We start from the raw sequence: 13,492 nt of genomic DNA on the forward strand, positions 1-13,492 counted from the left end.
TCGGAACTGGTCCCTCAGATCAGTGACCAGAGGGCCGTAAAAGAGGGGGTCATCAGGGGGGACTTTGAAAAGGGCTTGGCGAGCGCTCTTCTCCAGGGTCCGGGTAGGGGGCGTGGAGTGCTGGTCACTGAACCCACTCAGTGGGATCGCCGCGTCTAAAGGGGCCAGAAGGGAGCCATCAGGGTGCCGGGGTCAGGGGAGGGCAAGAGAACAGGTGGGGAGACAGAATAGGATCTAAATGATGGAGAGCGGGGAGAAGAAGGTGGCAGTGCACGAGACAAGCGTGGCCTTGTGGCCAAATCCAGGAAGATCTGTCCTGCTTCTTGGGGGAGGGGACAGAACAAAAAGAGAGTAGGTTTTTAAGGGTCTGGGTAAACACACACAAGACTAAACCCAGAAACATCTTCCAGAGAAGCTGGAAGGTGTCCAACCCTCACCGCTGATGACACACGTGCAGACACACGCGCAGGGATCTAATGATACGTCCTTAGCATTTTACAGAAAAAGCCATTTCCCACACCAGCCCCGGGAGGGAGCTACCATCACTCCTCCCACTCTACAAGAGAGGAAACGGGCTCAGAGCTTTTAGTGCCTTGTCTTGGCCCACAGGAAGAGGGAACACCGATGCCTCATCTCCAGCCGGTGATGAAGGTAGACGAGACAAGTGACGTGGGGTCAGGAGACAGGCCAGAGCTGCAGATCGGCAGGAAAATGTGGGCTCACGGGTTTGGGGAGACAGGTGACAGCACCGTCACAGCGTGGGCGGAGGAAGGTCACCTGAGCACATACCTTGTAGCCCAGTATGAGCCCGTTCTGGTCCTGCTCCGGCACCGAAGCCCACGTCAGTAAAATCTGGGTGGAGCTGACGGCCTCGGCTGACACGTTTTCAGGGGCGGCTGAAGGAACTGCAGAGAATGAGTTAAATAGATTGGCACCCAAAGTCTAAAGGCTTCTACTAATAAAGGTCTCATTTTTACCCACATAATCAAGTCCTTGAAACAGCAGTGTATTCTGAACATTTTGCAGTGATCAGATTAAACCTGCACAGAAATGTAAATCTCTTTAATATTAGCAACAAATTCCATAAATCCTGGGTATTTAGGAGCTCAATTTTACCTGAGTCCACGCAGCAAGAAAACAAGCTTCGTCTGAGTCTTATATTAACTTGTGAGAACTGTGACTTTCACCCTAGACGGAAATCCTCACCGTCACACACCAGTTTACTGACATCTCCAAACGGGGCACTTTGTGGGGGGCAGGTGGGTGGAGAGGGGAGGGGAGGGGAGGGGAGGGGAGGGGAGGGGAGGTTTACCAAGTGCACATCCCTGTGTGAGAGTAACAGGCACCAAGAAAAGGGCAACTCTCAGCACCCCCAGAGCCTCCACGGTCGAAAAGGAGAACACGTCAAGTTCATGAATCTCATGGGTACATAACACGTGATAGGGCTTTGGCGTCTTCTCAGTCACCCCCAGGACCGCCCTGTGGGCTGGTTCACTCTTTCGTTCATTCACTCACTGATTCATTCACTTGCTCACTCACCCATCCATTCTCTCACCCATCCATTCGCCCACTCATCCATTCGCTCACCCATCCATTCGCTCACCCATCCATTCGCTCACCCATCCGTTCGCCCACCCATCCGTTCGCTCACCCATCCATTCGCTCACTCATCCATTCACCCATCCATCCGTTCGCTCACTCATCCATTCGCCCATCCATCCATTCGCTCACTCATCCATTCACCCATCCATCCATTCGCTCACTCATCCATTCACCCATCCACCCATTCGCTCACTCACACATAAGTACTTCCTCCTCATGGCACAGCCACTGTGAAGGTGACTCTGTTAGTCAGTTAGTCTGAATCCGGAAAGTAATGTGTGTTTGCACGACGACAGTGCTCCCAACCTATGATTCCTAGAGTTCCCACACTGAAGTGATTTGGTCTTTGTTGTGGGTTGAATTGTGTCCCCTCAAGCTCCTATGCTGGAGTCCTGACCCCACTACCCAGAATGTGACCTTATTTGGAAACAGGGTTGTTACAGATGTAATTAATAACATGAGGTCACACAGGGGTAGTGTAGGTCCTAATCCAATAGGACTGGTGTCCGTATGAGAAGAAACAGATGTGCACGTGGGGAGAACCCCCCGGCAGGACTAGGCTTGTGCTGCCCAGCCCAGGAGCTTCTGGAAGCTGGGGGCTGGCTGTGACAGGCCCTCCCGGCCCCTCCAGAGGGGGAGTACGGCTCTGCTGACGCCTCGGTCTCCACCTTCTGGCCTCCAGAACTACGAGAGAACATATATCTGTTGTTTGAAGCCAACAGTTTGGGTCCTTTGTTACTGCAGCCCCAGGAAATGAGCACAGGCTTTAAGAAAAACATGCCAGGATTCATGCTGGGCCTGGAAGAGGTGCTGCTCCGTCATCGCAAGCTTGACCTGGTCGTTCCCACGACTGGCAGGTCTGAGATGGAGAGAAGAGGAGGCCCAGCAACAGGCTGCCACCTCACAGGGCGAGCTTCTGGGGGACACTGAACCTGGGCTCAGCCACCTCTGTCCTGGGAGGGCTGCAAGCCCCAGGAAAGGGCGGCTTCCCTGGCTCGATGCCCAGGAGGCAGTGGCCCCCCTCCCTTTGTCCACTTGCTACACTGACTGACTGTCCTCAGAACTCAGGCACCAGACCGGCTGCCAGTGCCCACAAAACAGAGATGCCACTGTCGGTGCCTGTTAGTCCCAAGCACAGGGGCCCTCCTGGCATTTCTGGAGAGAGAAGATGCAAGTCAGCCCACTGGGCCGATACAAATTTTTTCTTCCCAAATATGTCAGTTGAGAGTCATTCATTCCGTTATTCAGTCATTCAACAAAAGAATATTAATTTATTTGAGCAGATAAGTGTCACAGGAAAAGAATCTTCACGGTTTCCGGTTAACTCAGCCCCCTGAAGGGGAGCATGCTTGCCACACATGCCGCCCTGTGTCCCCCGGCCTCTGGCGGTGGCTCCCACGGCGTCACCTGTGCTCTCTGTGCCTTGGGGGCCCCCACCGGGTGTCGTAACTCCCGAGGCAGTCACCAGGACGCTGTTCACACTCATGCTTATCTTATAAAACATGAGGGATAAGCTGGCGCCTGGAATCAACTGTGAATTAAAGGAGTCAGTATCATTCACAGAGAAGGTACGCCTCCCGTTTACCTAACTTCGTTTTCTGACTTTATTTAGAATCAGGTGAGAGCAGAAAATATACTCTATGCCCAAGATGCTAGTGCTATGTTCTAAACTCCCATCCCTGTCTGTGAAGAGAGAAGCCATTGTCATAGCAACACAAACGGTCAACCTCTCAATCCTTAACTGCTTCCTTTGGGTTAATCTTTGAAACCGTGAACGCCCAATTCTCGCTGTAGATCTACAAATAACAGCTGATTTTCTAAGATGCAGTGACATGTGAAACCATTTACTGGCAGGCCATCCACATCTCCAGAGAATGAGGGCAACCCTGTGATCACAGCAACTCAGCCCCGGCGCCTAGAACACAGCTGGTTTCCTAATGAGAAGACAGGCAGAGAAAATCGCAGTGTTCAGGATGAACATTTCAGCTGCTCCGAGTCCCACCAGGATAAACTCTGCCATCTAATTACAAAGTATTTATGTTTTTAAGATTTGAAAAAAAAAAAATCTTACTCATTACCTAACTTGAAGGAGATTCAACTTCTTTCCCAACCTGATATCTTGAGTTTTGAGACCATCCTAGAATCTCCCCTTTCATTAAAAACGATACCATTTAAAATGCGTTTTTCCTTCAGTTGTTCTCTCTCCTCTACAGGGTTTCCCACCCCTCAGCTCACAGCTACTCCTCATGTAGTCTCTTTGATTTTTAGGGCCTCATTTACCCTTATAATATATTATAATATATCATAAGGTGTCATGAAACCAGCTTGACTGCACTTCAAAACTGGAAACCTCACTTAAATGTGGTTCAAGACGTTCTGCTCGGTACCTCCATTGCTGGCTTTCAGCGCGTCTGCGCACCGTGCTGTCTCTAAGCACTGATGGATGGCTATCTTCACTGAGGTGACGCTGGGTTCCAGAGGTGGGAGTGCAGCTCTCCTCTCCCCACCAGTTCTCTCCAACCCCTCTCCGTCCTCATCAGTGGTGGTGGTAGCACTCCACCAGTGGGCCCGTGTAGCCCCTTCACCCTCTTTGCCCAATGCTGAGCAGTGATTGGCAGGACAAGTCATCTGAAGGGGCTGATTTCTCTGCTGGGGAGGCTACCTGCCCAACCTCGGCAGCACCAGGGAAGGCAAGATATCAGAGCTGCCACAGCTGGGAGGGGCTTGTGGGTCAGAGGTGAGAAGCTTCCTGCAGCAGAAGGTTCTGGAAGCTCCATTTGGAGGTGGGGGTACTGAACCCCTCCAGGACCAGCCCCAGATGGAGGGGCCAACATGACAGCACCAGTTTCCCTAGAGGAGAGAACAGCCCATAAGGGGTCCCAAGGAGCCCACTCTTCTGGTATTAAAAATATCTGAGGGCTTCCCTGGTGGCGCAGTGGTTGAGAGTCCGCCTGCCGATGCGGGGGACACGGGTTCGTGCCCCGGTCCGGGAGGATCCCACATGCCGCGGAGCGGCTGGGCCCGTGAGCCATGGCCGCGGAGCCTGCGTGTCTGGAGCCTGTGCTCCGCGATGGGAGAGGCCACAACAGTGAGAGGCCCGTGTATCACAAAAAAAAAAAAAAAAAAAAAAATCTGAAATCTGAACCACCCATATCTTGAAATGAAGATCAATAACCCTATTATCAAGTTGTAATGGAAACACCTGCTGAGCCAAAACTGTTCTCTTCTTCTCCAAGAGATATGTGTTGAGCCAAAATTTCTCACTGAACAAACATTCAGTTAAAAACGAAAGATAATTTTCTGTAAGGCATAAGCCTCAAAAGAAGAAAGAACGGGATAGCTGGCAAAGCAAAGTGTAAGCTGTAGGAACAATTCTCCCTTGACATCAGCAGCTTTCTCAGCAAGCGAACTATGAGCCTGGCCACAGTCAGCCCCGCTGGCCTGCACGCGGTCCTCTTCTGGCCACACGCACACACATCTGTCAACCGAGACGAATGCGAGCCCACAGTGCTTTGCTGGATACAAAATCTATACCTCAGACAACGACACTGCTCGGCAAAGTCTTTTCAGAGTCCACCTAAGAGATGATCCAAGATCATCTGAGGAGAGCAGAGGTAGAAGAAAACACTGGAGTGAGTTCACACATAGAGCGATGGCCTCTGACCACTGGAAAGATGGCCGCGCAGCAGCTGGAAGGATTTTTACAAAACCAGAGTCTCAGTGCAGCAGTTTTGCCACTGGTTTACTTTGTTCTTTGAAAACTTACCCCAAAGTATTATTTTCTGTTTTGAATGACACTTTCTTCATCTTTACATAACATGTAGTTTGTTGTTTTCTGAACAATATCCTTGGAAAGCGTAGCCAGGCGTACAATTTAAGGTTGACAGTTACTTACTTTCAGCTCCTTCAAGACCATTATTGCATTGTCTTCTGGCCTCTCTTGTTCTGGAGAAGTTGGCTTCCAATGGTCTTTGTAGGTGAGATGCCTTTGCTCCAGATGTCTTTAAGATGCTCTGTGGCTTCTGCATTTGCAGGTGTAGTGCAGTGCATCTTGGTGCAGACTTATTTTTATTTATTCTGTTCAGGATTCACGACTTCAGTCAGATACATAATGTCTCATCTCAGTTCTGGAATTTCTCGGCCATAATCTCCACATATTTCCTCCCTCTCATTCCCCCCCACCTTTCTCTTCTGAGTCTCATTAAATGTATGTTGGACCTTCTCATTCTGTTCTTTATGTCTCTTAACCTCTCTATCATACTTTCAATCTTGATGTCTTAGCACTGTATTTTGAGGTTTTTTTACTCATTTCCAGCTTCCAGTTTGGTAATTCCCTCTTTATCAGTGTCTAACCTACTTTTTACCTCAATCAGAGTGGTTTATTCAATGACTGTGTTTTTCCTAGAAAAAAAAAAACTGTTTAAAATGGCATTATAATCTCTACTTAAAGTGTTCATGCTTTCCTTTAATAATTAAATACTTTAATATTTATTTCCAGCTTTACTGAGATATGATTTGTATATAACATTGTGTAAGACTGAGGTGTACAACATACAACATGTGGCACATTTTAATCTCATACACTGCAAGATGATTACCACCATAGCATTTGCTAACGCCTCCATTAGGTCACATAATTACTATTTATTTTTCTTTTTTGTGGTGACAATGTTTAAGATCTACTCTCTTAGTGACTCTCTCTCTCTTTTTTTTTTGAATTATAACTGACATACAGTATTATACTGGTTCCAGGTGTACAACACAGTGATTCAGTTCTTAACAACTTTCTATAATCACTATGCTGTACATAAGGTTACTCAGAACTTATTCATCTTCCTACTAAAAGTCTTTAATTAATTTAAATGTACTTATTACATTTTGAGGTGTCCAGCGTGGAAACAGCTGCTGGGAGGTGCTGGCTTCCCCTGGCTGCCCTTGCATCCCACACGGGCTTCCAGGGTGACCTCTCTGCTTTTGTACCTGTGGAGCCTTGAGAAGACAGGACACACCCTGGGCTCAGGAAGCCTCCGAGGAAACAGCTAAGTCACAATGGAGCTAGTTCACCGTCTCAGACTTTCTACCTTCTTCTCACCCCTCGTTGGGCGGAGGTCAGGAAGGTATTGAACAGCGCCCCCCCCCCCCGCCCCTGCCCCCAACGGGATACATCAAGCACTGGGAGAGCATCATGGGGTAAGGGGATGGTGAGAGGAGCAGAGACGTTCTTCCTTTTCAGGAGAAAACCTCACTATTTCAGACTAGTGGAAAGAGCTGTCCTGTGCGTCCTTAAAGTGTTACCAACACTTTTCTGTGTTTCTACAAACTCGAACCAGGCCAGTAAGGGTCCTGCAAACCATGTTGACCACGAAGCCTAGAAGAAGAGCATTCTCCAGAGAGACCCCTGAAAGTTTTCCTTTCCTTCCTGACCGTGAGCGGCGCCCCGAGCCCCACGGACGTGAGCAGAGGGGTGTGTGCCGTTTCTGCGCAGGTGTTAAGACACAGGTGCGCCCAGCCTTTGCTCATTCTTCCCCTCTGGCAGCTGCATGCAGATGGTGGCTAATTTACAGGACAGCAGAGCCTGGGTCCTTGAATCACCTCATGGACGAGAGCCACCCAACAACAAGAACACCCATCTTAGGCTGTAATGAGAGAGAAATAAACTGCCATTGTGCTAAAGCAATCGAGCTTTTGAGGGTCTATTTTCTAGCGCAGGAGAGGCTCAGCACATCACACGCATGACTTTATCAGGAGAAGGTCCCGAACACCTTGCATTATAAAGATCTCCTTAGAGTCTCTGTACACGCCTACTTTTCATCATCGGTGGTGAGAATTACCCCTAATTAAAAAGGTAATAATGCGAGTCTAGCCCCTGGTAGAATTCATCATCAATTTCAAAGCAGCGTCATGGGCTCTAATGCAGTTGGACCTAATTACTCAGGAAAGTGTCAACATAGACATGGCAGGGGAGTGAGGGATGAACCAGCGAGATGCCAGTGACACTGCGGACGCTCTGCTCGGTCTCCAGGGAGACACGGGGAGGGCCCGGTCAGCCCTCGTCTCACCTGACTCCCGTGTCCGGCCCCGCACGGACTCGCTCCAGGGCCCAGCCCCGATGGCGTTGAAGGCCTGCATCTGCAGCTCGTACTCTGTCCATTCCTCCAGCCCCTCGACTGTGAGCTCCCTCTCCAGCCGGTCGCTGATGACTTGGGCCAGCGCAGTGGACGGGAGGTCGGGGCGCCAGCACGTAACTCTGTAGCCCACGGACTCGGGGTTCCCATTGTACTGCGAGTCGGGCAGCGGCTGGAAGTGGACAACAGTCCGCGGTGAGCCAAGGTCTTGGGGCCGCCCCCCGTGAGGGTCTCCATGCACGGGCCTGTCTTAGGGGGCCAAGTCCCCGGAAGAGATGTTCTGGGGTGCATATTCTTATGACCTTTATTCCACTTTCCCCTGGAACTTTTCTTCTGTTAATTAAATGAAGTCCTTTCAGTAACTTTGGCTGGACATAATTTCTTTTCATACATTTCAGCTTAATTTTGTGGGGAAATGTTCTGATTCAATATCAGCCTGGCTCTCTTACAAATACCGAGTATTGGTTCCGTGTCAACCTGGCTTAAGGACTTAACAGGTTCAGCCTGCAGGGCCAGTGGCTTTCCTCCCCAAAGATATTCCTCGGTTCCAAGAAGCCAGTGAGTCATCCTACTACTTAATAAGAAGCTGGGGCTGGTCTGAGATCCAACACCGACTGTAACACGCAATACTGCCTGGTTTAACGATGAGATTAGTTTGGACCGGGACAAGGCAAGACTAGGAAATGACTAAGCTCTGGGCTCCCACGCAGGGCCCCCACCTCCCAACTCACCACCCAGCGGAGCCGCAGGCTGGTCTCGCTTGCGGTTCTGACGGTGATGCTGGTGGGGGCCACGTCCGGGGGGGCCTGCAGGGTCTGGATGACCCGGGAGGACTGACTGAAGGGGCTGGCACCGACGACGTTCACCTGCCTCAGTCGGAACCTGGAAGCAAAGCCCACGACCGGAGTTACTCTGCACAAGAGGTAATGTGGAAGGATGGAAACCCGCCCACAACTTCCAGGGGTACGAGGTGGGCGGGGGCAGATCTGTGTCTGCCCGCATCACGGAGGCCATTGCTCAAGGCCGCGCTCTTTCCACCTGGTTTCATTAAAAATGTGAATTACATATATGGCCTCTTGCCCTAAAAGCCTCCACAGAATGGTAAAGGCACCGCAACTCAGCAGTTTACCGTTCCGAGGGAAGCGTGACTGGATGGGTTACGTGGCCAGAACCTGTGCCGTCAGATGCCCTTGGCTGGTTCAAGTTCAGGGCGAGACCAGATTAGAGCTCAAGTAGCTCTTCAACGGAAGTGGAATGCCACAACGTCGCTACCAGATGACAGCTTTGAAATTCCAGCGTCTCTTAATGACCAAGGGTGCCCTGCAACCCATCCTCTGTTGGTTCAGGAGACGAGCAACGGCCCCAGACTCCACACCCTGCGACTCTCACCCCATCGCTGACTTGCCTTTTTCCTTGTCTATAAAACGAGGGTGGAATTAGATGTTCTTTAAAGTCGATGTTAATGTTCTCAGTTTTTATCTCTTCTTTATTAATATGCACAACTATTCGAATTGAACTTATATACCAGACAAATACCCTAAGTAGACACACATATTAATTAGAGGGGCTTCCTAAATTTACGTGATTTTAAGACAGGTTCGCTGATCTCTAATCACACTTTCTGATCTTGGAAATAACTGTAGAGCTTATACTAATTTCCCACGGCAAGTCTTGCATCCCAACAGGTCATTTTATGCTGAATGTTTTTCTCTAAAAACAAGCGTATCTTGACTCATCTGCTCTAATCTTAGGAAGGATGGTCAAATGAATGTAAGTTAAACAGCATCTCTCATCAGGTTTTTTCCAAAACCCCTAAGCCTGCTGTATCGTACTGAAAGTGTCCTTCGCAAAAAGACGTAACATCTCACCTTTTACGCCCTGAATTAGTCATTCTGAGTCTTTTGTTCCCCGATCTTATGAAATGTATCCATCCTGGCAGAACAGCGACTTTATCAAACTCAGCATCTGGTGATAACTGGAAATTCCACCTCCTTCAGTGACCTTATGGGGGAGCCACGATGTCTCTACCAGCCCATGACCAGCCTACCCTTTGTTAAGGCCAAGGATGTACTGCCTGGACAGGTTTCAGGATCAAGGAGCAAAGGTTAAATGGCACATTAAGTGCTTGATCACTGCTAGTCCTGGGCGGGGAGGGGGAAGAAGGGTGCTCTGAGGACGCCTGCCCTGTGTACACACAGCACGGTAACGGTCCCCAGAGGTCGTGGAGTTTTGTAAAGAAAAGCACCACATCTCCAGCCACGTGGGCCTTGGCTACTAAGCCTAATGTACCAGCCATGCTGCTGGCTGCCTGGTCAGCGGCGTTGGTGGTAGGGGGCGTGGCTGACCTAGCATCGGGTACCACCTCCCTGGAATAACACTCGGCCGTGTCTCGTGCCCCGAAAGGTTCAATTTACTGTTATGTCCACCTGGAAGTGTCTCGCTTACACTCATGCAGCCAGGTTTCACTACTGCAGATGGGGCCACCTGTGGGCGGGGGGCACCCCCTTCCTCGTGCGGGGTTCACGGCCTGCCGCTCTCACCTGTAATGCGTGTAGGGCGTGAGGTTCGGGATCTGCAGCGTCTGGGCGTCAGGTTCATTCTCCTCCTCGTAGAGGGTAACCCACTCTTCCTCGTCGCCGACGGCTCCAACCTGGGGAAGGGAGGTCTTGGGACCAGCTGGACGACACAGGGCGGAGGCTGCCATTCATGTACGTGTGGCCGCCCAGTGTCCCCCACGAGTGGGGCGAGTTGAGTCCTGTGTGTGCACACCCCCAACTCGTGCCTCTGAGACGTGGGATCCTCTGTCCCTGCCACTGGGTCTGGGGGGGTTTCAGTCACCAGCTCACAGTCAGGACCTGGGCACAACTGCCCGAGCGCTCTGAGGCCGCGGGTGCAGGAGAGGACCTGGCTGTCGGGTCCTTCATTCCTGCCGAGGGGATAACTCGTCAGAGAAGACCTGCCCAGGACCCCACGGGACCTGGGTGGCCGGGTGTCCTCACGGAGGGTTCAGAGCCACTTCCACTGCAGCCGAGCAGGGGCCTCAGCCTTGCCCGCTCCCACCCTGACCCCTTCTGCCCAAACACACACCAAAGACACCGCCGCTGGCCGGGACACCGGAGGTCCTTCCGCAGGGGACTCGCTGCTGAGGTGTGCCCCGCCTCGGGGCACAGCTGAGCCCTTTCCAAGTGGGGCGCCCTGCCCGCCCTCTGGTCCTGCCCAGGGACCCATTCCTGCTGATTTATTCCCCGTCCATGAACTTCCCGTCCGGTCGGCTGCCCTGGAGGTATTTTCACGTGGCTCTGACCCTCCCAGGACCACCCAGCCTGCCCCCGAGCCACACATCTCGTGGTTCTCGCCACCTTCTGAGGCAGCTTCGAATTCTGCCTGCCCCAGTCTCTCTGCCCCACTCGCGCCGCCTTGCAGAGCCCCAGGGCCTGTCCCCGCGAGAGAACAACGGGGGGACACGAGTCACCACGAGCCAGGGAAGCCTCTGAGTTCTCTTCATGTCCCTGCATCCCTGTCCCAGGCAGGCTGGCAGGTGGTCATGGGAGGGTGGCACGAGAATTCAAACGACCTTGGTAAACTGGAGAAACGGGCGCGGAGGATGAGAGGGGGACAGCAAACACGGGGCCGGGCGGCATGAGTCCCCAAGAAACTGAACGCAAAACTCCAAATACCCTTGACTAAACACGTGAAAGTGGCTTGGCACCTCCTCAAAAACCTAGAATCACCACGTGACCCAGCGCTTCCACCGCTGGGTCTACACCCAGAAGAAGTGCAAACTGGTTCTTCCGCAGGTCCTCGTACACACACGTTCACGGCCGCTCTGCTCACGGCGGCCAAGGGAAGAAGCAGCGCGAGTGTCCATCAAGGGGTGATGGAGAAGCAAAGCGCGGTGCGGCCACAGGACGGACACTGCTCAGCCGGGGAAGGGAGGGGCCCTGACACCTGCTACAGCGCGGGCGGGCCTCGAAAGCGTGGTGCTGAGAGAGGCCAGACCCCAAAGGCCACGTACTGCATGATCCCATTGCATAAGATATGCAGAACAGGTAAACCCACAGACACAGAATGCAGACTGGTGGGCGCCAGGGGAAGGGGAGCGGCCGCCTGACGGGCATGGGGGGCTGGGTGGAGCCCGGCAAAGGTTGCGGAACCAGATGGAGGTGGTGGGGGATGCCGCAGAGGCGCTAACTCGTGAACCGTACAGGCGAACACGGTTCACTTTATGTTCACCACGATTTCACCTCGGTTAGAAAGCGTCAAAATAAAACACGGGATGACCAGCCACAAACGTATGGCGGGGGAAGGGCAGGAGGCCAGAGTGGGTAACGAGCCCGGGAGGCAGCACAGCAGCGAGCCGCTGAAGGGACATCGGGAGGACGCGGCCGGAGTCCGGGGCCCTGCACCGAGGCGGCCAGCCCTCCGCGTCTGCAGCGCGGGACCCCACAGAAGGGGCTGCGGGTCAGCTGTGGGGCTTTCGCTCTGATGAGTGTAACCTACAAGTGTCGGGTGGGGACACCCGAGGTCACCCCGCCCCCAGCAGCGCTCTGGCTCCTTTTTAAAAGACCTTCATTTGAATGGAGGCCGCATTCTGGGGGCTCAGGTGGGTGCCGCATGTCTCCGCGGACCCCGCCCGCCGCTCTCCCTGCGGGCCCAGCCGTCACGACCTAATGGCATCATATAGTCCCAAGCGCACCCAGCCCTCCGCTCCTTCACGCGGCCGGCGAGCTCCTTCGGGTCTGGGCAGCACCAGGCCTTTGGGAAGCCCCCGTGAACGGGACCCCCTCGCCCCCCACTATCCCCCCATCACAGGCCGCCAGAAGGCGATGTTCTAATTCCGTGCTGTGCCGGCACCTTCCACGTGACCCAGCGCACCCAGTTCTCGCTCAGACGCAGTGCGTGTCGAAGATCTATGCTGCTCACGGATGAGGGAAGCAGCAGGTGCGAAGGTGGTTCAGGGGAGAGCACCCGAGGCGGAGTCTGAGTCAGTGGGGGGAAGGAAGCCGCAAGGAGACGGCAACATGCGACGTGAAACCGGTTAGAAGAGCAGCACGGCGGCAACCTCTGCGTTTGCGGCCTCTACAGGTTTGCAGCTCACTTTACAGGGTCTGGGCCAAATCCTAAATAGTAAGTCAAACACAGTCAGAGTCCTTAAGGCAGAGGAGCCTTAGGCAGACTTACTCAGCAAGGCTCTAGCTCTGGCTGGCGCCTGCAACCTCCGGCCCGCAGGCCGAACCCGGCCCACCTCCTGCTTTGTAAATAAAGTTTCACTGGCGCACGGCCTCGCTCACCGGTTCGTGTACGGCCGGCCCCACGTTCATGCTCTCACAGTGGAGCCGCGAAGCTGCAGCGGAGACCCCCTGGCCCCCGAACCTATGTGTTTACCACGCGACCTACCCTGCCTGCGTCCCGCCACAGGGCACGCGGTGTGTCTCCCGCCTCCTCCCGAGGCGTCTTCCACACTTGCTGCCACTTGTCCCACGAGCCCCCAACGTGGGTTCAGGGTCTGACTCGCCACTGAAGCCCCAGCACCTCCCCCAGGGTCCAGCCCAAACTCGGGGCCCGACCCGTTGGTTTAACACACGAATGAATACACAGACAAACGTGTGTGTGTCTTCCAGGGCAGTATTGAAAACGGGCCGCCTGGCACTGAGCTCCAGAAACAAATTATTACCAAAAACATGATTGTAGTTCTAGACCTCGGCGGCGGCGGGGGTTAAATTTCTACAATAAAAGGTTTACATTTGGATCTAAAGAGACAGGAG

The 13,492-nt window shown here is 53.0% G+C and overlaps 1 protein-coding gene across 1 annotated transcript in view; it reads right to left on the reverse strand.

Annotated features, from left to right (window-relative positions):
• Nucleotides 1–13,492, reverse strand: part of SDK1 (sidekick cell adhesion molecule 1) — an 817,812-nt gene that overhangs the window by 94,712 nt on the left and 709,608 nt on the right. The window contains exons 22-25 of the mRNA XM_060123048.1: nucleotides 10,268–10,377; nucleotides 8,459–8,609; nucleotides 7,662–7,899; nucleotides 790–905 (exon numbers count right to left, since the gene is read on the reverse strand). Of these exons, the coding sequence (XP_059979031.1) occupies nucleotides 790–905; nucleotides 7,662–7,899; nucleotides 8,459–8,609; nucleotides 10,268–10,377 (615 nt within the window). The remainder of the gene's footprint in view (nucleotides 1–789; nucleotides 906–7,661; nucleotides 7,900–8,458; nucleotides 8,610–10,267; nucleotides 10,378–13,492) is intronic.

This window comes from Lagenorhynchus albirostris, chromosome 15 (assembly GCF_949774975.1).
Source record: "Lagenorhynchus albirostris chromosome 15, mLagAlb1.1, whole genome shotgun sequence".
Taxonomy (NCBI): Eukaryota; Metazoa; Chordata; class Mammalia; order Artiodactyla; family Delphinidae; genus Lagenorhynchus; species Lagenorhynchus albirostris.